General features: G+C 45.6%; 1 protein-coding gene across 19 annotated transcripts in view; it reads left to right on the top strand.

The window, feature by feature from the left end:
• ATXN7L1 (ataxin 7 like 1) overlaps nt 1–23,695 on the top strand; it is a 269,394-nt gene that overhangs the window by 114,758 nt on the left and 130,941 nt on the right. For 2 of the 19 annotated variants that reach the window (XM_074035776.1, XM_005550468.5), the window contains one exon: nt 2,169–4,498. The exons of the other annotated variants lie outside the window; for them this stretch is intronic. In XM_074035776.1, the coding sequence (XP_073891877.1) occupies nt 2,169–2,254 (86 nt within the window). In that variant the 3' untranslated portion in view covers nt 2,255–4,498. Of the gene's footprint in view, nt 1–2,168; nt 4,499–23,695 lie in introns of those variants that run through there. 19 annotated transcript variants of the gene reach the window in all.

Below are 23,695 nucleotides of genomic sequence, written 5' to 3'. Positions count from 1 at the left end.
GCAGAAATTGCAGATGAGCAAAAAGGGCACAGGAGATGAGCATATGATACAAAGGGGAACACGATGTTTGCAAAGTCTTCTCATGCTGGCTGTGGGCCTGGCTGAAGTTATTACGCCCACGGGTTTAGAAACAAGAGGTAGCCTCATGGCCTGAGGAAGACTGCCATCTGCAAAAAGTCATTCTCCTAATGCCAGATGTCATTCTGGATGGCAGGCAAGAATGGAATTGCAAACCCAGGTCTTGGGGAGCTCCTGTCTCCTCCATTCCCCCTTCTTGGGAAAGAGTCCTTGAGACCGTGATGACTGAGTGGACACAGAGGGACGGGTCAGTGGAGGGAGCAACAGGGATACCAGACATCCCAAGAGAGAAGAGATGAAAATAGAACCTAAGAAGGGAATTGAAGGGGAGAAGAAGATGAGCGCCTTACCCTAAAGTAGGAAGAGTGTGTTAATAACCTGTTGCTGCATAACAAATGACTCCAACGTTAGCAGCTTAGAACAAATCTGTGTTGTCTTGCACAGTTTCCGTGGGCCAGGGATCTGGGAGTGGCTCAGCTGTGTGGTTCTGCTGAGTCTCTCATGAGGCTGCAGTCAAGCTTTCATCTGAAGGCTTAACTGGAGTTGGAGGGCCCACTCCTAAGATGACTCCCTCACATGGCTGTTGACTGGAGGCCTCAGTTCCTGGTGCTCAGTACCTTAGGCCTCTCCACAGCCCTGCTCACAGCATAGCAGTTGACTTCCCTGAGAGCCAACAACCCAACAGAGGGAGGGAGAAAGTCAGAATGCCTTTTATGGCCTAGTCTCAGAAGGGACATGCTGTTACATCCACTCTATTCTGTTCATTAGAAATCAGTCTCTAAGTCCAGCCCACACACTACAGGAAGGGAATTGGGCTCCACCTTTGGAAGGGAAGAATGTCACCACAGTGACACTCTTGCCAGGCTCAGAAAAGCACAAGAATCATTGACAGGGCCTTTGGTGTAAAGATGAGGAGGGCTGCAGCCATTGGGGCCTAGGGGTGCAGCCTGATTGGGCTCAAGAAAGATGGTTGCGTAGAGGAAGGGGCATTAGAAACTCTCCATGGGCTTGGAGCCTACCATCCAATAGGGGTTGTGCAGGCCCCTTCTCTCTTTCAAGCTAAGGAGTGACTTTGCTTACAAAAGCAAAGCCACCTGTGAGTCCCAAGGCTCAGATTTGGTTCCAGAGAAGAGAAAGACAGAGCTCGAGGCTTAGACCCAAGCCTGTGCTGGAGAAAGAGCAGTACACAGCACTGTGCATCTCCTTCTAGGTTGTCCGCCCTGCCAGGTGCCCAGTAGGAAAAGAACAGGGATTGAAGGCAGAAGGGATGTCAAGGAATAAAGAGAAGCTGCTGGGCTGTGATTCTCAGGAAAGGCATTGGGAGGGGGTGTTAAGCAGGAGGTGGAGGAACCCCACCATTTTTTATTAAAATCCCACTTAGGATGATAGCTCAGTCCTGCCAGTAATGACAGCAGTCAGCCCTTCGTGGCTACCGCTCCTGGGTTGCACAGAGTCCCTCCCATGGGGCGGATGTTTGTTTTGGCCACCCTGGCTCCATAAATGGATTCCATGTAGCAGTCTTCTTTTGAGAATGCAGAGCCATTGGTGTTATATTGTACTGTGTCTGTTCTTATCTCCCCTATCATCCCCAGGGAATAAGCTAATCAAACTTACTGATGATTTTACACTGAAAAGGAGATAGCTAATAACTTGGGTGACAAGTATTAGAATACAATGTGATGTGGATAAATTGAGTCCATGTATTAAGAGCTATAAAATGAGATTCTATCAAGGCATGAATAATGGTGCCCATGAAAAGGATTAATCAAATACCCCATTAAAAAGGTATAGGAATTCTGGTCAGACAGCCCTTGTGTAATTGCACTCCTGGCCCCACCCCACCCCCACTCCATTCCCCCTGAAACTGCTTTCTACTAGGAGAAATATGGAAAAGAGTTTAGAGGAAGTAATGGAAAAATTGGGACATACATTTTGGTAGAACAGAATCATGAAGACACATTTAAGCAACCAGTGTTTAATTTAGGGGGAAACATGGCAATTGGCATGAGTAATCATTTACAAATATAATTTCCAAAGGAGCCGTGTTGATACCATTCAGCAAATGCCAACAAAGCATTTACTTTCCAAAGGGAGAAAGCAAGACAACAAGAGAAATGAAGGCATCTCCGGGAGTGGACCAGAGAGCAGCCAAGCCATAGAGAAGCATCAGGTGTGAGAATGGGAAGCGCAGAAGAGGCGTACGACTTCTGAAAGATCTCAGAGGACTGGCATTGTCTGGAGAAGGCTTCCTGGAAGAGGAGACTCCAGCAGAGCCCTGAAGTGTGGACAAGCTTCCATTCACTGCAAATTCGTGAGCACACTCTGGTGTCAGGATCTAGTAAGAAAATGGGCTTGAGCAGAGCAGGGGGTACCTGTGGGGTTCTTCTCTTCATTTTCACCACCACAACACTGGTCTAAGCTACCATCAGTTCCCACCTGGACAACTGCAAAAGCCTTCCAGCTGCTCCTGCTTCCACTCTTGCTCCTCTACAATTCATTCTGCACACAGAAGTCAGAATCAAAATCAAAGTTCATCATGTCATTCTCTTGACTTGTGGCTTCCCATTGCTCTTAAACTAAAAGTAGAAATCATTATCATGGCTACAAAGTCTTGTGTGGTCTGGGCCACATCCTGTGCCAGGCTACCTTTCATTGTCTATATTCCAGTCAAGCTGGCCTTCAAAATTTCAGCACATTGGGTCTTTCTGCCACAGGGCCTTTGCACATACATGCTTTTCCCTCTGTACATGTGATTTTCTTTCATCCTCTCTTTCCAAAGCTAACTCCGACTCATCCTTCAGACTGCATCTTAATGATTACTTCCTTCTGGAAGACTCCCCTAATTTTCACAACTAGATTAGCTCTCCCTCATATGTTGAAAACAAGTATTTCTTGTGTGAACATATATGTTTAACGTCTGCCTTCCCAACTCAGCCACAAGCTCTGTGAGGGTGGGGACTCAGTCTTTGCATCTCTCGGAGCCTAGCATAGTCTCAGTAAATAGCTGGAGCGTGACATTTCATTAGGAACAGTGAAGCTTGTTGAGAAATTATACCTCACCAGTATATAGGAGAGTACCATTATGAATTCTTAATGGGATGAAAACCTGAATTCATGTCTAGACCCTGCCACCTGCTGGCTGTGCTGTTTTAAATAAATTGCACATCCTCTCAGAGCCTGCTTCCTCATATATAAAATAATGGGGATCCTAACAGCCCCCTCAAATGGTTGTAGCAGGAATTTAATTAAATAATATATGGAAAGGCATTTTTAACTGTGAAACCAGACATAAATATCGTTTGTCATTTTTCCCAGTGCATGGCACACTGGGTCATTAAACATCTATTGGATGGATGGATGGACAGACAGATTAACAGTTAGGGGGCCCGTATGAGTGACAAGAGGAGAACTTGGCATATAGAAAGCATGATGGAAGCCAGAAAAAGGAGAGACTTCCCAGAAATAGGACGAGGCTTGTTGATTCATCCACAGTGTCACATGCAGTAGAGCAGGCAAGAGAATGAGGGGGAGAAATCATTTAACCGGGGTGGAAGGAAATCACTGGTGACCTCTGGCCGATTCCTCCTCAGCCTTTTCTTGTTATCTGGGCTTTCAATGACATGCCTTAATTGTAACTTAATCACTTTACTGATTTCTATCTTGGGGAGGGGGGGAATCAAATTGATTTGCACATACGGCAAAATTGGTAAGATTACTCCAGCTGCTGCCAGCAGGTGCTGACAAGTGAAGAACTGAACGTCAGAGAATAAGAAAATACACTAAACATTTATTTTAATAAGGCCTAGAAACCTTAGTTATTTAATAAATTGCCATGGATAATTGGTTTCAGTTTCAAGAGTTGATTCATCTTTAACTCCCTGTGTTCCAGAAGGGATCGTGCTGGATGTGTAGACAGAGCCTTGTGGTTTGAGACCCATCTGAGCTATCACACATTTCTCTGAGCCTTTTCCTGTCTCTCTGATCACACCCCACTTCCTGCCACCACTCCCAGCATCCACCTGGGATAGGTCACTCTGACACACACACACACACACGCACACACACGCACACGCGTGCACTCGCGCTTATTCACTATCCAAGCTGCTAGTCTTTTTATTGGCTCCTCCTCAGGCGAAGAGGTTTAAGCCTCACCTCCCTGCTGGGCCCTGATCCAGCTGATCTGTTTGTGTATGAACCTTGGGAGTGAGTGGCCCGAGCTGGACCTGAGCCCAGCATTTATCATCTCGGCGCTGACTCCCACAGAAGAAGGAAGACATAATGAATAAATGAAACCCCATGACTATTTCAACATTCATCAGCCCAGTACTCCAAACCTGGCTGATAAAATTGGCTACCTGGATTTAAAAAAAAAAAAAAAAGTAAGAAAAGTAAGAATAAACTAGGAAAAAAGGCCACTAAATAATATTTTTTATATGATTTAGTATATTTGTTATATATTTAACATTTTCTGTGTAGTAGTTGGTGATGTGTTACATGGGTTTATGGGGAAAGGAGGCAGCATGCAAGAACATTTTTAAATGGTTCAAAGAAAGGATTTGAAGCCTTACCACCCCCTGCCAGCCCACAGACCCCCTTCAGCTGGATGGCTCAAGATGTAAAGACAGAATTGTGCCTGTCTCCCTTCTCTTCCCCGTACCTCCCAAATCAAGGACCTTTTTTACTGTCCTGTGTTCAGATGTGGAGTGTCATCGGCAGAGTGGTTTCCTATGAACTGATCACATCGTTTGCTAAGAAGGAAGGCTAAGGCCCTGGTCTATCTACAGATGGCACAGTTCTGGGAAGAACCACCACATTCTACCCTGGGCAGTGTAGGGAGGTACAGAGTAAAGACTTCACACACCCGCCTGTGTTCTGTGGTAGGCCCTCGAGGAAAAACTGGGTGGTCACCAGGGAGACCTAGGCATAGGCAGGGAAGGGCCCCCTTGCAGAGTGGCATGGCAGGGGACCACAGAGCCAGAGCCTGTCACCACTGATCTGTCCTCCACTGGACTACCAAAGGGGCAAACCCCAAAGCTCTTGAGTCCTTCCAGTGTCCAGAAACGTGAGGCTAAAATCTCCTGCTTCACACTGAAGAGTGTGATGGTTCAGAGCCGGACTGGGAGCAAGGTTCACTGCTCAGCCAGCCTTGTCTAGCTCCTGCTCTGACTGAGTGTAAATCTTCTCATGTGTGGAAAATGGGTATAATCATGCTTCTCAGAGAGGTGGTATGAGGATTAAACATCATTATGCATGTAATATGCTTAGACTGAGCCCAGCCCAGGAGGAGAAGTGAGCTGATGGAAGCATGGAAGGCTCTGATAGGTTTATTCCCCTTACGAAGTTCTGCTTTCCCTTCACATATCACTGCTGGGAGCCAGCCCAGCCTGCTCGCCAGGAATTTCATTCCACCATAGCTCTTAGAGGTTGAGGTGGGAAACCTCAAGAAGAAAGCAGTCCATGAGGGGTTTTGGAGCAGGGACTGGGAAGAGGGACAGGGATGGAAAAAAGGCTTAGGGAAGAACTGTGGAATTCCTAGTGATCCAGAGAGGGCCTAGAAGAAGAGCACCAGCCAGCTGGGAACACAAGTACTTAGCCTCGAAACAAAGCAACCGTGTCCCAGGGCTCAGGCAGGGTGAATTCCAAGGCATATCAAATCTTTCAAAAAGGGCCAGGCATGGTGGCTCACACCTGTAATCCCAGTACTTTTGGAGGCCGAGGCAGGAGGATTGCTTGATCCCAAGAGTTTGAGACCAGCCTGGGCAATATAGTGAGACTCTATCACTACAAAAATATGTAAAAATTAGCCAGGCGGGGTTATGCACACATGTAGCCCAAGCTACTTAGGGGGCTGAGGTGGAAGAATCACTCCTTGAGCCCAGGAGATGGAGGGTGTAGTGAGCTGTGATCGCACCACTGCACTCCAGTCTGGGTGACAGAGCGAGACCTGTCTCAAAAAAAAAAAAAAAAAAATACAGAAAGGTAGACTAGGATGATAACTGGGGGGGGGGGGGGGGGAAGCTTTTAAATGTCTGCCTTTTTGGTGAAAAATAATTCAAATTAATTTGGCTTTGAGAATTTTTAATGCACACATCGTAATAATTGCATAAACCCCAGAGCATTGTAAAATCAGAGTTGGAAATCTCTTACCATCTATACTATAAAAGCAAGAACCTAATCTTGCAAGCAGAGTTTTAAAACTCCTGAGCCCAAGGAAGATATCAGTCTGCCTGTGAAATTTGCCTCCTTCCTTCTTGTGATTATCTTTTCCCTCCCTATCCCGTTTTGTCCTTACCTTCTCTCTAGTGAATGTGAGCAGAGAGGAGGCCTCACAAACCTGATTTTTTTTTTTTCCAAAGATACAATCCCTAGGAAAACCAAGGAGAGAAATAAGAATAGAGAACCAGCATGTGCTCATTTAGGCCCTCTACCTAATTTCTTTTATTCCCCTCTGATGTCTTTTTGGCCCCTTTCGTGGCTGTACAACTAATGCTGTAATGGTTTTGAAGGTAGTGTTAGTAGCCTATTGAGTTTGAAGGGAGCCTTGACTTCTGAGTCCTTTTATCATATCCATCTTTTGGGAGCTTTTTTCCCCTCTGCAAATCAAAACAGGTATTTAATTCAGACATACTTAATTTTAAGTGTTAAAAATCTCCCATATATTAGTATGACGCTACTCATTTATTTTGTCCATCATGTAGGTGCCATAGCTCTGGAGCATATAATTTAGGGTTCTGGACTTTACCACAGGTACCTGGAGGTCATCACCGTTAAGTGAATGAGTTCTTTATTAAGCCAATATTTGATCAAGCCTTGAAAATACTAATAATTATGTTCATGGGACTGCCTGCTGAGATTAGAAAACGAAAAAATCTTAAAGCTTACATTTCTTGCATAAGTAAATAGCCACATTTAATCTTCCCTTCATCTGTGATTTATATTTATTACATTTGGTGAGTTTGGTTAGTGGTTTAGATTCCTTAGGTTTTTGCTACATCCAGGGTCCTATTATGCAATCATCTTTGATAAAAACTAATGCATACAACACTGGACCCTAGAGTATAACATGATGCCAAATCCCTTTCCAAATGTGTTTCCTACTAAAGCAAACTATATTGAAAGGCATTAAAGAGAAGCATTCCCTGGTCACTTCCAATTGGAAATATATATATTTCTTTTTTCATAAATCACATTCACGTTGTTCTCTGTCTCATTACCTCTATTGTGAGCGCTCCCTTTGCCCACACGCTCATGAGAAAGCGATTACGGTGGGTTGTGCCCTCCTTAAGAACATGGCTGGCAAACAGGGTCTTTTTAAATGAGTGATTATTTGCATCAAAATGAGTGCATTTGGACATATTGGCATGCATCAAGAGCAAAATCCAGACAGTGAGAAACTGCAGATTAGACAGCAAGAGTCTTCAACAGAAAAATTGTAAGGAAAATAATGAGGGGGAAATTGGTCGCTTAAAATAAGTTTAAAAGGCATGCAAAACATGGGAGGACTGACATGCAGCCTCTGAGGATACACACATGGGCGATGACATCATAAACACACACAAGGACACAAAGACTGTGGAGCCAGGAGTCTGCTTACTGAGGGAGGTGGGTGGCTACAAGTGGACCAGACACATGGAGTGGGGTGCTTGGCAAAGTTCTGTGCCTCCACCTGCATGGTGGTTACCTCGATGCTTACCTTCCCATCCCTCCCAACGCAGTGCATCTCTTTTGTGTGGTTTTCACTGCCCATGCTTTATTTTACAATACAAAGCTTTTCTTTTAATGAGTCTCCTCAGGGTTCACATAACCAACATTTTTTTGGGAAATTCACTTTAGAGATTGGGGTCTAATAATAAAATGTGTCTCACTTTTCTCACTAAGAGGGAAATTGAAATTCCAGCTGGAAATTCACCAGTAGGATTATCTGACAGCTTGGTCAGAAATGAGAGAAAAATTTAAAAAGAGGGCCAGTGGATGGAGCTTTTCTAGGTTCTGGCTACAGAAGACTCCCCTGGTCTTTATTTTTTTCCACGTTCATTTACACAGTGAATTATGTAGTTACCACTTTTAGTAATGGAATAAGCCTTTGCAGACTCACCTCCTCTAAACAAAAACAAGGACCCTGATGGCAGCCATATTGCTCCCTGCCCTTCCCCTCCTTACCTTGAGTGATGTTTAAAGAGCACAGAGGTTTGCTTAAGGGAACTCATCCCTGCTGCCAGCACCGATGTCCTCTAACCCTCTTGCCCCTGAAAGTGCCGGTCTGAAGTGACTACCCTAGTGGTGTGATGTAGGATGTCCTCTAATATCCTTCCAACTGGGGTATCATTTCTTTAAGGGTTTTTTCCCTATTAAATTCAGTTCTTCTAGAGTAAGAACCACCTTAGTATGAATGAGTTAGGTGAGAATTCCAAAAGCGGGTAAAACCATAGAGAGCATGACACTGGAAACCAGAGGTGGGGGCACAGGAAGGAAGACCCGAAAGAGGGGTTGCTGGGAGTTTTGCCTTTTCTTTTTTTTCTTGTTAGACCTGGCCTCAACTTGTTGATATTTTTTAGCTTAAATCTGGAATCCCACTAAAACACAACATTTACGTCTGTCCCCAGGACTGGATGGTACTTGCAGGACTCATTGCATAAGCCTGAGTCCAGAGATGTTTGGGAAGAAACAGGCCAGTTTCCACTCCATGAGGGCAGGGACCTTACCTGGTTTTGCTTACCATTCAATTCTCAATTCCTAGCACAGTGCTTGGCACATAGTGTGTGCTCAGTGGACATCTGATTTTAAAAAATGAACCAATAGGCTGAGTATGGTAGCTCACGCCAGTAATCCCAGAACTTTGGGAGGCCACGGTGAGAGGATTGCTTGAAGCCAGGAATTCAAGACCAGCCTGGCCAACATAGTGAGATCCTGTCTCTACAATAAATTTTAAAATGTGCTGGGTGCAGTTGCTTATGCCTATAGTCCCAACTATTCAGGCCGAGGTGGGAGGGTCACTTGAGCCCAGGAGTTTGAGGCTGTGATGAGCTATGGAAGGCAGCTATGCTTATCACTATACTACTAACACTGCACAGTATGGACCACAGTGAGCTGTGATTTCATCACTTTACTCCAGCCTGAGCAACAGAGTGAGACTCTGTCTCTTAATAAAGAAAACAAAAGAAAGAAAGAAAAGAAAAGAACAAACAAACAAGGGACCAGACTGACAAACAGCTTGAAGCAAAAGAGATATTGCAGAGATCTTCCAAGATGGGCAGTGAGAAAGTGTCTGTGGTCACTCCAGGGGCTGCCAGGGATGTCCTTCCCCTCTCCTCCACTCCTGAGTTTTTTCCCATCTGAAGCCCAGGGTCGACCGCCTGTGCTCTGTGCCTGCCTGTCCTCAACAGGAAAATCAACCAGTATAGAGTTCTTGAGACGTAACAGCTCTTACCACAGTCTATCCCTCTTGCATAGCACGTTTTGGGTCATAGAAGTATTTTCCCACAAATTGTCTAATTTGTGCTACACAATACTCTCATGCAGTGGGTAATTCCCACCTTACACAGGAGGAAACTGAGACCGAGAAGGATTAAAATGGCTTTGTGGGGGCAGAGCTGTAACTAGATCTCAGAACTCTGGATCCTTACACCCCACATCCTTTCTACTGCACTGTCCCAGGCACTAATGCAGACAAAAAGCCTCATCAGGATTCAGACCTTGCCCTCAAGAAGCTGAAAATCTAATTCTGAAAGAGAAAACTCCCATAAATAGTGAACATATCAATAAACATAGAGCAGCACTGCCTGTTCCTTCCCCAGTTTTACTCCTCAAGGATGTTCTGAAAGATGAGGTAACTGTTGCTTTTTCTTAGAAGGGTTCTTTCTGTGTAAACTTATTTCCAGAGTGTAGAATGGGTGGTTCAGCCTGTCTTCAGTTGTCTGCTGTAATGGAGAGGAGAGGGAGAGGATAAATAATAAAAACCCAAAGTTAATCCCAAAGATCCAACTTTAATCACCTGTGTCAATCTCACACTTCAGCAGACCTCATTAGAAATAACCACATCGGCCGGGCGCGGTGGCTCGAGCCTGTAATCCCAGCACTTTGGGAGGCCGAGACGGGCGGATCACGAGGTCAGGATATCGAGACCATCCTGGCTAACACGGTGAAACTCCGTCTCTACTAAAAAATACAAAAAACTAGCCGGGCGAGGTGGCGGGCGCCTGTAGTCCCAGCTACTCCGGAGGCTGAGGCAGGAGAATGGCGTAAACCCGGAAGGCGTAGCTTGCAGTGAGCAGAGATCCGGCCACCGCACTCCAGCCTGGGCGACAGAGCGAGACTCGGCCTCAAAAAAAAAAAGAAAAAGAAATAACCACATCATAGATAGGAAAAAGAAAGCAAAATATCTAAATAAAAATCCATCTATAAACTAGATAACCTTCACCTTATACCAGTGTCATCTATAACAGAGTTAGAACTACTAACACAGAATGTCCGTGCTTTTGGACTTTCTTCCTCCCAGACTGTTTCATGTGTGTTCTCTCATTTGATGTTCTCAATTATCCTGTGCAGGAGGTAGTGCTGATATTGAGGTTTAGAACATTTAAGTGACTTGTGCAAACACCCACGGCTACTTAGTTGCAGAGCTGCAACTTGCACCAGAGCTCTTTTCAGCCCCCAACTCTTTTCCCACTTCTGCAACCACCCCTATCTCCTCCAATGGCTTCTCCTTCAGCCGTCCTTGAGAAAGACTCAGCAGGAGCAACTCAGCCACCTGTGAGTCTGCAGCACTGGCTCTCGCCAGCTCTGTGGCTCACATCACAGTGGTTAAGTGTTCACTGACCACTTGGCTGTGTTACAATCATTTAATTAGTCTGTGTCACGGAGGAAGAGATGCTTTATTTATAAGCCTAATAGTGAAAACTTCTGAGTCTTCAGTTCACTATGAGCTTGGTGGCATTTGGATGATCTTGGGGTCTTCCAACTGTGCTCTTAATCCACTTTGTACCAAGAGGATAAACAAGGGAGGGCTTTGTTCAGGGTGCAGCCACTGTGTTGAGGACTACAAGAAGGTTGTGGCTGGGTTAGCTGAGACAGGGCAGGAGGAAGGCAGGATAATAAGAAAAGCCACATTTTAGGACCTTAGGAAAAATAACCAGACCTTTTTTTGCTCCTCTTGCAATGAAAAAAGTGTAGAATTTATCTTCTTGGGACCTGGGTTGGGGCAGTCTCAAGGTTCACATCCATGTGTCAGTTGACAGCCAGTGCTTCTCAGCCTCAACTACATGTTTGAGCCACCTGGGAAGCTAAGACTGCACGATTCCAGTGGCAGCCAAGCATGGGAATGATGGTCAGAGTGTGGTGTGGTGACTGTCACGTGTTCTACACTAGGGTGAACTACATTTCCCAGAATTCCCTGTCCTGTGGGTTTCTAATTGGCATGGACCCCAAAATAAATTCTTGGGAGATTCCAAGGATGGAAGGGCAGCAGCACTTTCCAACACGTACGTTGTCACTCATTTGCCAGCCGGGCCTGCAACTGCTCCACCTTCTGGATCCTTCTTCAACTTCTCTGACTCCTGGGCCATATGTGTGCATTTAGCTCCATGGTGAAGAGCTGCAGCTTCTGCAAGACATTTGTACCATCGAGGTCAAAGGCAACAAGAAGTGACATGAGTTTCAGTCCATCTTCATGTGGTTCCAGTTAAGGCCTGTGAGTTCCTGATTGTTCTCCCCAACTGCCTGTCCTGTGAACCTCACACACTCACGTCAGATGCAAAAACAACCACCTTATAGAGGCTGCTTAACCAGCTCTTACTATCGCAAAAGGTCAATACCTAAAATAAATTCATGTAAATGCTGATAGATATGTCTGTACTGTATTCATCCTTGTGTTCTGCTTCTTCCCTTGAGCCCTGATACAGGTGGTTTTCAAGATTGTGGTTGTTTGAAGGATTGGTATCCACCGAAGGAGGCCCAGTATAAGAAAGACATTCAGGTGATTCTGATCCATGGAAAGGCAGAGCTGACGCCTCCCTGTCTCTACCCCCACATCCCCAGGGGAACACCTGAGGGGCACCCTTTGAAAATCCTTGGTAGATGAGTAGTCTTCAAGTCTAGTGGTAAATGGGAGGCCCCTGGGGAGAATCTTAAAAATGCAAATTCCTGGGTTTACCTCAGATCCAGAAATCCAGATATCAAATGACCAATCCGAAAGTGAAACTTTTTTTTTTTTCTTTGAGACAGGATCTCACTCTGTTGCCCAGGCTAGTGTGCAGTGGCAAGATCACAGCTCACTGCAGCTTAGACCTCCCAGGCTTAATCAATCCTCCCACCTCAGCCTCCCAAATGGCTGGAACTACAGGCATGCACCACCATGCCCAGCTAATTTTTTTGTATTTTTAGTAGAGACGGGGTTTCCCCATGTTGCCCAGGCTGGCCTCAAACTCCAGAACACAAATGATTCACCTTTCAGGCATGAGCCACTACACCTGGCCTGAAAGTGAGAATTTTTTAAAAGTCCTTTGCCCCAGCCTTTCTGGGGTGCTGGGAATGTCATTTCTGATCCAGATGCTGGTTACATGGGGCTTTTGTTTGTGAATAGGCATCCAGCAGCACATGTGTGATTTGTGCCTTTTCCTATATGCATGTTATAACTCCATTGAGAGTTTTATAACACCCCCACCTCCCTCCCACCTTCCCATCCCAACCCTTCCCATGGAGTGTGGAGTAATCCCATACTCCAGTGACTGGCCAAAGCTGAAAGCCACTGGACTGCATGATTCCTTAGACACCCTTCCTGGCAAAGTAAAACACAGAGAAGGGAAATAGAAAAATGTTAAGCAATTAGGGATTAGTTAAGTCAAGATACATTCATCATTCTAATGATATAATCCTATGCCGTTATTACAGCATTGAAGGAAAAAACAAGTGAGGCAGCCAGTCAACTTGAAGCAATGAGAGTGGGTTGCAGGAGGTATGAGGAGCCAGTTTGGAAAATCACATAGGAGCCAGATCGTGGAAGGCTTTGAATGCAAACTGAGGAACAGGAAAAGCCACTTGCCAAAGGAGTGATTGATAAAAGTAGCTTTTTTTTTTTTCTGAGACAGAGTCTTGCTCTGTCACCCAGGCTGGAGTGCAATGGTGCAATATCGGTTCACTGCAACCTCCACCTCCTGGGTTCAAGTGATTCTCCTGCCTCAGCTTCCCAAGTAGCTGGGATTACAGGCGCCCACCACCATGCCCAGCTAATTTTTGTATTTTTTACTAGAGACAGGGTTTCACCATGTAGGTCAGGCTGGTCTCGAACGCCTGACCTCAGGTGATCCACCCGCCTCTGCCTCCCAAAATGCTGGGATTGGTGTCTCACACCTGTAATCCCAACACTGAGAGGCCAAGGAGGGAGTTCAAGACCAGTCTAGGCAACATAGCAAGACCTTGTCTCTACAAAACAATCAAAAATTAGCCAGGTGTGGTGACACGTGACTGTAGTCCTAGCGACTGAAGAAACTGAGGTGGGAGGATCACTTGAGCCAGGAGGTCAAGGCTGCAGTGAGCTGAGATCTCATCCCTGCACTCAGCCCAGGCAATAGAGTGAGATCCTGTCTCAAAAAAAAAAAAAAGAGCAATTACAAATCTAAAATTATATTATCCATCATATTTAACTGCTCACAAAGTATATTGTTTGAAACGCAAACTGTTAACAATGAGTGGGCCCTGGGGCTGCAATCAGGGACTTACCCTTCCTTGGAAGTCAAGACAGACTTTTCAACCTCAGTGTCTTTCTAAAGTGCCTGCAGTCTACACATGGTTCAAAGTGCATTTAAATGAGTGGAAAGAAAAAAGTCAATCCCCAATTCTCCCATTTTGAAGACGTGATAGGTTCTTGTGGGGCACAGCTGTTAAAGGTGAATTAAGATTTTCGATGTATGGTGCAGGTGTATAGTACAGGAAGAACCTTCACAGACTAGTCCATTTTTAGGCAGTAAGTGTCCAGAATACAGCCAACAGTGATCCTCAACAGTGGGCTTGGACCTGGGGGAGAAGGAAGCAGGGGTGACAACAGACAATTGTGTTGATTTACGTCATCTCTGAAGCTTTTTGAAATAAAGAAGTGGAGACCCTACCTGAGACCTGCCAAGTCAGAAGCCCCATAAGTGATCTGGTGCTGCCCAGATGAAATCCACCAGCCTAATGCTGTCTGCTACTTTCTTTAATATCCAGGGATAGAGCTCTTACAACCTCTCGCTCTTCTTTTTTTTTTGTGTGTGTGTGAGACAGTCTCGCTCTGTCACCCAAGCTGGAGTGCAGTGGCGCAATCTCACCTCACTGCAACCTCCGCCTCCTGGGTTCAAGTGATTCTTGTGTGTCCCATACAACCTCTCTTGGTGGCCCCTTTTCTCAGGGTGACAACTGTGTGTACCTCCTGCCCCTACCTTCACCCCCAAATGACAACTCCGCAGACTAGAACTCTTGAGCTTTCAAAATAAAGGGAGAATGAGACTTAAAATCATTGGTTAAGGACCAAAGGTATTGTCAAACTTCTTTTGAAAAGCCCACTTTCTTTCTCATTCTTGTTTGACTTGCAGTATGGTGATTTCACCCTTCCTTACTCTCCTGTACTGTAACTGTACCCTAACCTCTATTTTGAGGACTATCCAGAGAAAATTCTTTAATCCTGCAAGGAATTTCCTCTGAAACCCAAAACACTTCCAAACATTTCTCCACCGACCCCTTGGCCTGTGCAGACAGAATCTAAACTCATATTCACATTAGCCTCAGTCTGAAATCATCAACAAGACAAATCTAATAAGGAAAACAGTAAGGTGGGGCATTCCAAAGTCAGGGGCGAATTCCTGTGCACCCAAGCCGTTTCCTTCCTTCTCCTCATGCAGATAATTTAGAATGGTGCCCGAGCATCGTCTCTCCCACTCCTCACGTTCCTCCCCAGCAGAGGGCCTTTCCCCAAACATTCTGAAAGCTATTTTCGTTTGCAGTTTTTTCTTACTAACATTTTTCAGGAAAGGAAAGTTCACTTTAGTGTGCCCTGCTGCCTCATGAGACCAACTGATGATCTCCTTATCTCCGGGGTGGGCCCGGCTCTAGAGACACAGGCAGCCCTGTCCACGCCTGGCTCTGAGTGTTGTTTTGCTCAGCTCCCCAGAGAGTTTCAAGTGGCAGAGGCACAGAGTGCAAAAGCCCCAAACCTCAGGCCTGAGGGGGAAGAGTCTGGAAGCAGGAGGGTGAGCCTCAGCTTTCTAGCTCAGTCATACCCAGGCCCAGGTAACCAGGGGTACACCTAGCTGTGTCACTGGCAGGAGGATTCCTGCAACATTGGTGCTGGGTCTGCACAGATCTCATGAGAGTATAGCATAGGACCTGTCCATTTGTGTGGTCCAACAGGTAACATCCAATCAAATGGAACTATAGAGCCATACAGCTGGAGAAAGACCTCTAAGATGGTTGGATCCAACCTCCCCAACCCTTTATTGCAGTAGAGGAACTCGAAACCTACTGAGGCCAGAGGGGCAACCCAGCCAGAGTCTCACAGGTAGAGAAGAGCTGGACCACTCTCCTAGGCATTGCAGGTCTAGCATCCCACTGCTGCCCTTTGTCCCTTGTCACAAATGCAGACTAAGTCTGCTCTGAATACGTCTTCCCATAATCATTTTATTAGAGTTGGGTGTTGTGTGTGCAAAAATCATGCTCAATGTGTTTTTCCTCTTTTTTTTATTTTTATTTTTATTTTTTTATTTTATTTTTTTATTTTATTTTTATTTTTTTTGAGACAGAGTTTTGCTCGTTACCCAGGCTGGAGTGTGATCGCACGATCTCGGCTCACTGCAACCTCCATCTCCCAGGTTCAAGCAATTCTCCTGCCTCAGCCTCCCGAGTAGATGGGATTACAGGCATGCGCCACCATACCCGGCTAATTTTGTATTTTTAGTAGAAACGGGGTTGCTCCATGTTGGTCAGGTTGGTCTTGAACTCCCGACCTCAGGTGATCACCTGCCTTGGCCTCTCAAAATGCTGGGATTACAGGCGTGAGTCACCACACCCGGCCAACAGAAGACTTCTGAGACCAAACATGTTGGGAGTTTTTCCCACCACCAAGCAAGCGATCTGTTCCACAGTGGACACCAGCTGGATGTCCTTTAATTCAGTTCTGGTGCTTTCTACCAGGCGTCACATCAGATCCCATAGGGTGAGGGCTCAGTCCCCAAGACTTAGTCCTCCCTCTGTACTACCAGTTGCAAGTCTGGGCCTCCAGAATTTCTAGCCTACTGGCTTGAAGCTGGGACTCTTACAACACACTCTTTAGGTTCAATTAATTTGCCAGAGTGGCTCACAGAACTCAGGGAAACACATTTACTGGTTTATTATAAAGAATATCTTAAAGGGTACCAATAAACCGCCAGATGAAGAGATACATAAGGCGAGGTCTGGGAGGGTCCCGAGCATAAGAATTCCTGTCCCTGTGGAGCTAGAGTGCGCCACCCTGCCCTGGAAGTGAGTTCCTCTTAACCTTTCTGTAAGCATCCATGTCTTCAGCTATCCAGAAGTTCTCTGAACCCTTTTGGGTTTTTATGGAGGCTTCATTACATAGGCATGATTGGTTAAACCACTGGCCATTGGTGATGAACTTAACCTTCAGCCTCTCTACCCTCCTGGAGGTTGGGGAGTGGAGCTGAAAGTCCCAGCCCCCTAATCCTGCCTTGGTCTTTCTGGTGAACAGCCCCCATCCTGAAGCTCCCTACCCGCTGCCAGATATCAGTCAACTCATTAGCATGCAAAAGGCATCATTTTGGTGCTTCTAAGGATTTTGAGAATTGAATGCCAAAAAATGGGTTGAAGACCAAATATATAGTTCACAATATCACAGGGGCAAGTATGTTTTTCTGTTTTTAATTCATTGGACAGATAGTGCATGTATCTACTACAAAATTCAAAAAATCACAAAAGGGTGTACAGTAAAAAGTTTCCCTCCTACTCCTGCCCGCAGTCTCCCATTCACCATCGCAGAAGGCAACGCTGTTCCATCCTCCCAAAGATAAGCAAGTATGCATGTGTATATTTTTCTTTTTTAAAATAAATGAGTGTGTGTTTTATACATCATTCTGCTCCTTGCTTTTTGACTTAATAATGCATTCATTTATTAATCTAGTAAACACAGTACTAAGGAGATCCTATTATGTGCCAAGCAGTGGCTGGGATTCAGAGAGAACCACATAGATTCCCTATGTCTAGAAACTTCCTGGGGGATATAATAGTAAACAAAGAAGTGTATGATGTCAGGTGAAGAAAAGTCAGTGCAGGAAAGGCAGAGTGCTCTTTTGCACAAGGTAATCAGGGAGTGCAGTCAGCGAGAAGGTCTTGTAGGTACTTGGCCAAAGAACTCTAGGCAGAGAGGGCACCAGGGGAGAGACCCTGAAGCTGGGGGTATGCCAGGCTCTCATGCCCCTGGGCCGACACAGGGATGAGATGCCTCAAGTGTCAAGGAGTGAAGAATGTGAGAAAAGAGATTGACTGCTCAGGGAGGGATCCCGTCAGGTAAATCCTTCTAAGGATGCAGATTTTATTCTAAGTGACGTGGAAGCCTTTGGATGGCTCTGAGCCAGAGGGAGACATGCTGACTGTGGTTGTTGGGTGGGGAATACAGTGTAGACAGGGGAAAGGTGGGAACAGGACACTGTCACAAGGTGCTTGTGTCCAGCTGAGCAGTCCTGGTGGCCTGTATCAGCCTGGTGGTGGCGGCACTGAGGAAAAGCCAGATTCTGAATATGTTTGGAAAATAGGGCCCATGTGATTTGCTAGGAAGTGGAGTGTGAGAGAACAGGAGGCTAGATGAGCCTGGGGTTTTGGCCTGAACCACTGGGGGAATGGTGCATTGAACCTGAGATGGGAAAAGCAGGGGAAGGGAGAAATCCAACCTTTGGTTTGGGACATGTTACGTTAGAGGTGCTGAGTCAATGTTCAAGAACTGGCAGTTGGATATAGGAGTGTGGACCTCAGGCGGAGGTCAGGGTTGGAGAGACAAATTTGAGGCCCATTCACACACAGGTGTTACCTAGAGCCCTGGGAACAGATGGGATTAGAGCAACTTCCTGACATTTTTCACATCATGGCTCCACTCTGGGTAAACCGAGAGAAAGACTGGGACTCCAGGGCCTCCTGCCCCTCCCAAAGGCCGAGGAGATCGGTTGCACCTGCCACTCCTTTGCAGCATCGTGCATTGCGTGGCCATGCAGTGTGAAGTAGGCGAAAGAGCCCCTAGAACACAGGACAGCTTGGGAACTGGTCAGCTGGATGACAACAGCCATGGACCCCTCTCAGCCTGGTTGCAACACCCAGAAGTTTCAAATTATGTGGTCTCTGAGGGCCCTTCCTTCCAGCTGTAACGTTATTTGCCTGTAAGTCAAGTGGCATGAGGCGTACAAAAGGAATTCCCGTACACGGCCCACATGAAAAAATACATTACAAGGATTTTAAAAGAGAAAGAGGAAAGAGTGCAATTAATTGTGGAGGATTTTCTGGGGAGAGGAAGGTAATTTCAAACTTACCGAAAAGTTGCAAAAACTGTCCGCCCCCTCCCATATATATGTGTGTGTGTGTGTGTGTGTGTGTGTGTGTGTGTGTGTGTGTATCTATACAGATTGGTTTTTTAATATACATTTATATTTTTTTATTTTTTCCTGACCCATTTGAGGGTAATTTGCAAAACTGTGTCCCTTCACCCCTTAATATTTCAACATGTATTTTCTAAAAACAAAGATATTCTCTTACATAACCAGAGTACAATTATCAGGAAACTAACATCATTGATAAAAGCTTATTCAAATTTTGCCAGTTATCCCTTAGAGCAAAAAATTGTTATCAGCCGGGCACAGTGGCTCATGCCTGTAATCCCAGCACTTTGGGAGGCTAAGGCAGACGGATCACCTGAAGTCAGGAGTTCGAGACCAGCCTGGCCAACATGGTGAAACCCCATCTCTACTAAAAATACAACAATTGGTATGGTGGCAGGCACCTGTAATCCCAGCTACTTGGGAGGCTGAGGCAGAAGAATCGCTTGAACCCAGGAGGTGGAGGTTGCAGTGAGCTGAGATTGTGCCACTGCACTCCAGCCTGGGTGACAGAGCAAGACTCCATCAAAAAAAAAAAAAAAAAAAAATTTAATCCTGGAGTATGTATTGCATTTAGATGTTGTGTCTCTTCAGCCTCTGTCACTCATGGCCTTCATGTTTTTAAAGATTACAAGTCTTGGATTTGGTTTACCTCGTGATTCCTTGTGATTGGATTCAGGTTTTGCATTTGGGGGTGGAAAGCTTTTTTAAGGGGGTAAGATCTAAGTCTGGCAAGTTGGGATAAGCCCAGAGGGAGATCAGGGCAGTGCTGCTGACACATGGAGAACAAGCCCTTTGGGTGGAGACCAGGCAGCTCAGAAACCTGAATATTCCCCTAAAAAGAGAATATTCTCCTGGTGTGTGCACGGAGAATGTTAAATATTCTCTAAGCTCTTGGGCAAGATAAGGGAGTCTGTCCCTAGTGGATTTAGTCTTCCGGGTTATTCTGAATATATCTAATAGATCATTGCTTCTGTGTATGGATGTGTTGTCTCATTTAATCCTTTGGTGACTTGAGAGGTGATGACGTTTCTGTTGTTTTACAAATAGGAAAACTGAGGCACAAGAAGCACAGCCATTTAGAGATAGAACTGGGCATTGAACCAGACCTCAGCCTCCAAGCTCACGCTGCACCGTGCTGTTTCAAACCCATTAAAGGGTTTTCTCCGCAATCAGTCCTTGCTTTGCTTTGCTCAAAACAAGACTTAAATAAAGACGCCAGCTCCATTTTCCACTCATGTCAGTGATTGATACTTGATTAATGTTCAGGATTGCTGTCATCTAGAGCATAATTTTCGCAGATGCAAAGACCAATTTTGTTGTTACTGAGGCGGAAAGATCTATTTCCTCATAAGTTAGCAAGCAGATTTGGAGGGAAGCAGGAACCACAGGGTGTCTTGCTGACTGATTCTGAAAGGAAGCTGTGCCACATTCGGCATTGTTAGCATTTATGGCTGGTGGGTCAGAAGGTCCAAGTACATGAGTGTGACCACCTCCTAGGCTGCTGCAATACAGCTATGTAACATTCAGCATAGCCACGGACTTCTGAAGCGATCATATCTGCTTTCTCAGTGTCGTCCTGAGTGGCACAGGGAAACTTGGAGAGCTCCCTTCCTTGACTTTCCAGGGGTGACAGTGATTGTTAGAGTCCTATAACCCGCCTCCTTACCCTACCGATAATTCTCCTGAAGAAGACTTGCTGCTTGTCAGAAACAGTGAGCCAGCCGGCAGCCTCCTTGGGACTCTTATTCAGGTGCAGCCGAAGGAGTACTGGATTCCAATCCAGCTTCCTACCACACACGGCCTAACCTCTCTCAGCTGTTGGCAGTAGGAGCAATGTGCTGAGTACCTGGCCCCAGTTCCTGGCACAGAGATGTAATCATTCTTGGTTTTTCTTCTTCTCCTTTATTTTCTGTCCGTTCTCTGCCTCCGTGTGGCTCCCCGGTACCTCTTCCCCTTCTCTGATTCCCTCAGTAAAATCAAGAGTTATTTTATACCAAAATATAAATCAATTACAGAAGCTGGGAGGCCAGATCTGACAGCTCCCACTCATCTCTGACCAGGAGAGGAAAAGACCCTTCAAATTATAGTTTGAAAAGCAATGAGCTTGACCTTAGGAGGTTGGGCTGCCTACAAAGAATCACTTCCTAATTTTGGCTGGGGAGATAAGGACTGGAAGTTTGGGAGGGCATAAGCGTATGAGAAGGGGAGAAGTGAGTCGTGGGATGCTGGAAGATACTCACCAAGGGAAGCTATAGCATCCCTAGCCAGTGACCCGTTTCGGAGGAGGGACCAGGCTGTGCGTATGTGTTTGGGAAATGGGGGTAAGTGGCTGGCCATCTTACATTTAAAATTAAAATAACTTCCCTGGAAGTATGAATATGGAAAATAAACAGTCTGCGAGCTTAGATAAATGGTTGTGCATGTAAAATGGATTAATAATGTCAGTGTTTGGAAAGTGCCTGCCCAGAGTAAGCCCTCGGCATGTGGTAGCCATTTTTGTAGTGTAGAAGGACACAGACTCTGGAACCAAATTGCCTGCATCCCCATCCCAGCTCGAACATTTCTGGTTGTGCAGCCTTGGGAAAGTTGCTCTACTTCTATGTGTCTCACTCAGTTTTCTCTTCTGCAAAATGAGTATAAGCATAGTACACACATAATAGGGCTGTTGTGAAAATTGGGTGGATTCATGAACATAAGGCACTTAGAAAAATGCCTCACATATATGAAGCTTGAGGTAAGGGTTATTACCTACTGTACTGATAAGAGAGTCCGTATGAAAATTACCACTAGTTATTGCTCCGATGCAGGCATATTTGAGGACACCAACAAAAAAGGCTGTAATCTTGAAATTAGATCACAAGCTTTATTTCAAGGCTAGATCTCTGCAGAAGATAAAGCCAGGCATCTCAAGTGTGGGTTAAGAGTCACCCGTGGGACCGAGCATGCTTACTCTTCTGAAGTTCTAGCTCTTGAAAGGAGACAGTTGGAGCTTTTTATCTCTGTTCGTGACAATGTGTCCTTTGAACAAGGATCTGACACCACTGCATTAGTTTGTGAGGGCTACCATAACAAAGTGCCACAATCTGGATATCTGAAGTGACAGAAATGTATCTCACAGTTCTGGAGGCTGGAAGTCCAAGATCAGTATGTCAGCAGGATTGGTCCCTTCTGAGAGCTGTGAGAGAGAATCTGCTCCCTGCCTGTCTCCTGGCTTCTGGTGGTTTGCTGGAAGCCTTGGGCATTCCTTGGCTGGTAGATGCCTCACCCCCATCTCAGCGTTCGTCTTCACCAGGTGCTCTCGCTGTGCATGTCACTCTCTCTGTCCAGAGTTCCCTCTGTAATGACACAGTCAGATTACATTAGGGCCCACCCTCATGACCTTGTCTTAATTTGGTCATTTGCAAAGACTCTATTTCCAAATAAGGTCATGTTCACAGGTGCTAGCGTTTAGGACTTCAACATCTTTTAGGGAAAGACTTAACCCATAAAACTCACAATTCCTCCACCCATGTCTGAATTGCTGACACTGCCTTCCAGCTGGCCGGTCCATCACCCCTCTCTTCCCATCCCACTCACCTTCCACACGGGCTGAAAAATCATTCTTTGACTGCATTTTCACCATGGAGGCATCATACTGATACTTCTATCAGAAAAGAATGTCAAGCTCAAATGTGTCAAAATCAAACACTATCATGTTGAAAGGCAAGCTTGTATAATGTTGTAGGGAGAGGATATGACCTGGTTATTGGGTAAAGAAAACTAAGGCTTTATTTTGTGTGAGGGGCTCTCTGTTGGCCCAGTGCTCTGGCAGAAGTTCAGTGGGGGAAGGAGAGAAATGGCCATCTGAGGTCATCTGAGTTGGATTTAGATGAGCCTGATACACAAGACCCTCCCTGAGCTCTGTTCTGTCCTGAGAGGAGGCCCACAGTGCCAGAGAATTCACATCTAGAGCTGAGGCTCCGCACATCCCCACTCTGCTGCTGCCCAGCTGCGTGAACTTGGACCTGCCTTTCTGGGGCTTAGGGTTCTCATTGGTCCTGAGGAAGGATTAAGAATGGAGCGACCTTTGACTGAGCAGCTGCTGTGTATATGTAACTTCCTCTTTAATCCTCACAACAAGCCACTAAGGTGGATGTTGTTATGCCCATTTCATCCACAGGAAACTTCAGAGAAATTAAGAGACCCCAAAGCCCACATTTCTTGTGTTACGTGACCCTGCCTCTTTAACTAACTCTTGGATCAGTGGTTTTTCCATCCCAGCTACATAGTCCATTCACTTGGGAGAACTTTGGGTTAGAGGTTTAGCATCTCTGGGAGTGGATACTGGTATTTTGCGAGTGCTTTCCAAGCGATTTTGATGTATTTCTAGTGTTGAGAACCACTGCTGTAAATGCTTTGTGGATCTTGCCTGTTCTGGAAGCCACAGTGAGTGCACATTGCCTCTGTGGTAATTGCTAAACTCCTCAGCCTGGAGTCTTGAGCCTCTCACTAACCTCTTTTCTCCTTTCCAGCTTTCCCAACCAGTGTCCCTTTGTTGTAGTTTCACATGTTGTGATCAACTGCCCCTTGGATTCCTTATGGGTTGGACGGGTCAGCATGGCGCTGTCTGGCCTCTGCCAGGTGACACAGATTCTGGCTTTCTGGCCCTGACATCATTCTTGATTCAGAGATTGTCTATACCAGGTTTTACAAATTATCTCAACCCACTAGTGTATCATGAAATCAGCAGAGTGGTACATTTGAAAATAAAAGAAGAAAACAGAGTGGATCACAGTAAGGGAAAGATTTGGAGCTGTATATACAGTATATATAGTCTTCATGAAAAGTACTTATATTTCTTACAGCAGGTTCTGGTGCAGTCAAAAATGTTTGAACTGTTGAATGTTTGAATGAATAGTTTGAACCTATACCAACACATCTTTATCATTGCTTGTAGAACCTGGGGCAAAATTCTTCTCCTCTAAGATCATGGAATAGTAGAGGAAAAGACCTAGAGGTCATGTTGCTGACTGATCCCC

This window comes from Macaca fascicularis, chromosome 3 (genome assembly GCF_037993035.2).
Source record: "Macaca fascicularis isolate 582-1 chromosome 3, T2T-MFA8v1.1".
Lineage (NCBI taxonomy): Eukaryota > Metazoa > Chordata > Mammalia > Primates > Cercopithecidae > Macaca > Macaca fascicularis.
This window is presented reverse-complemented; position numbering and strand designations above follow the sequence as displayed.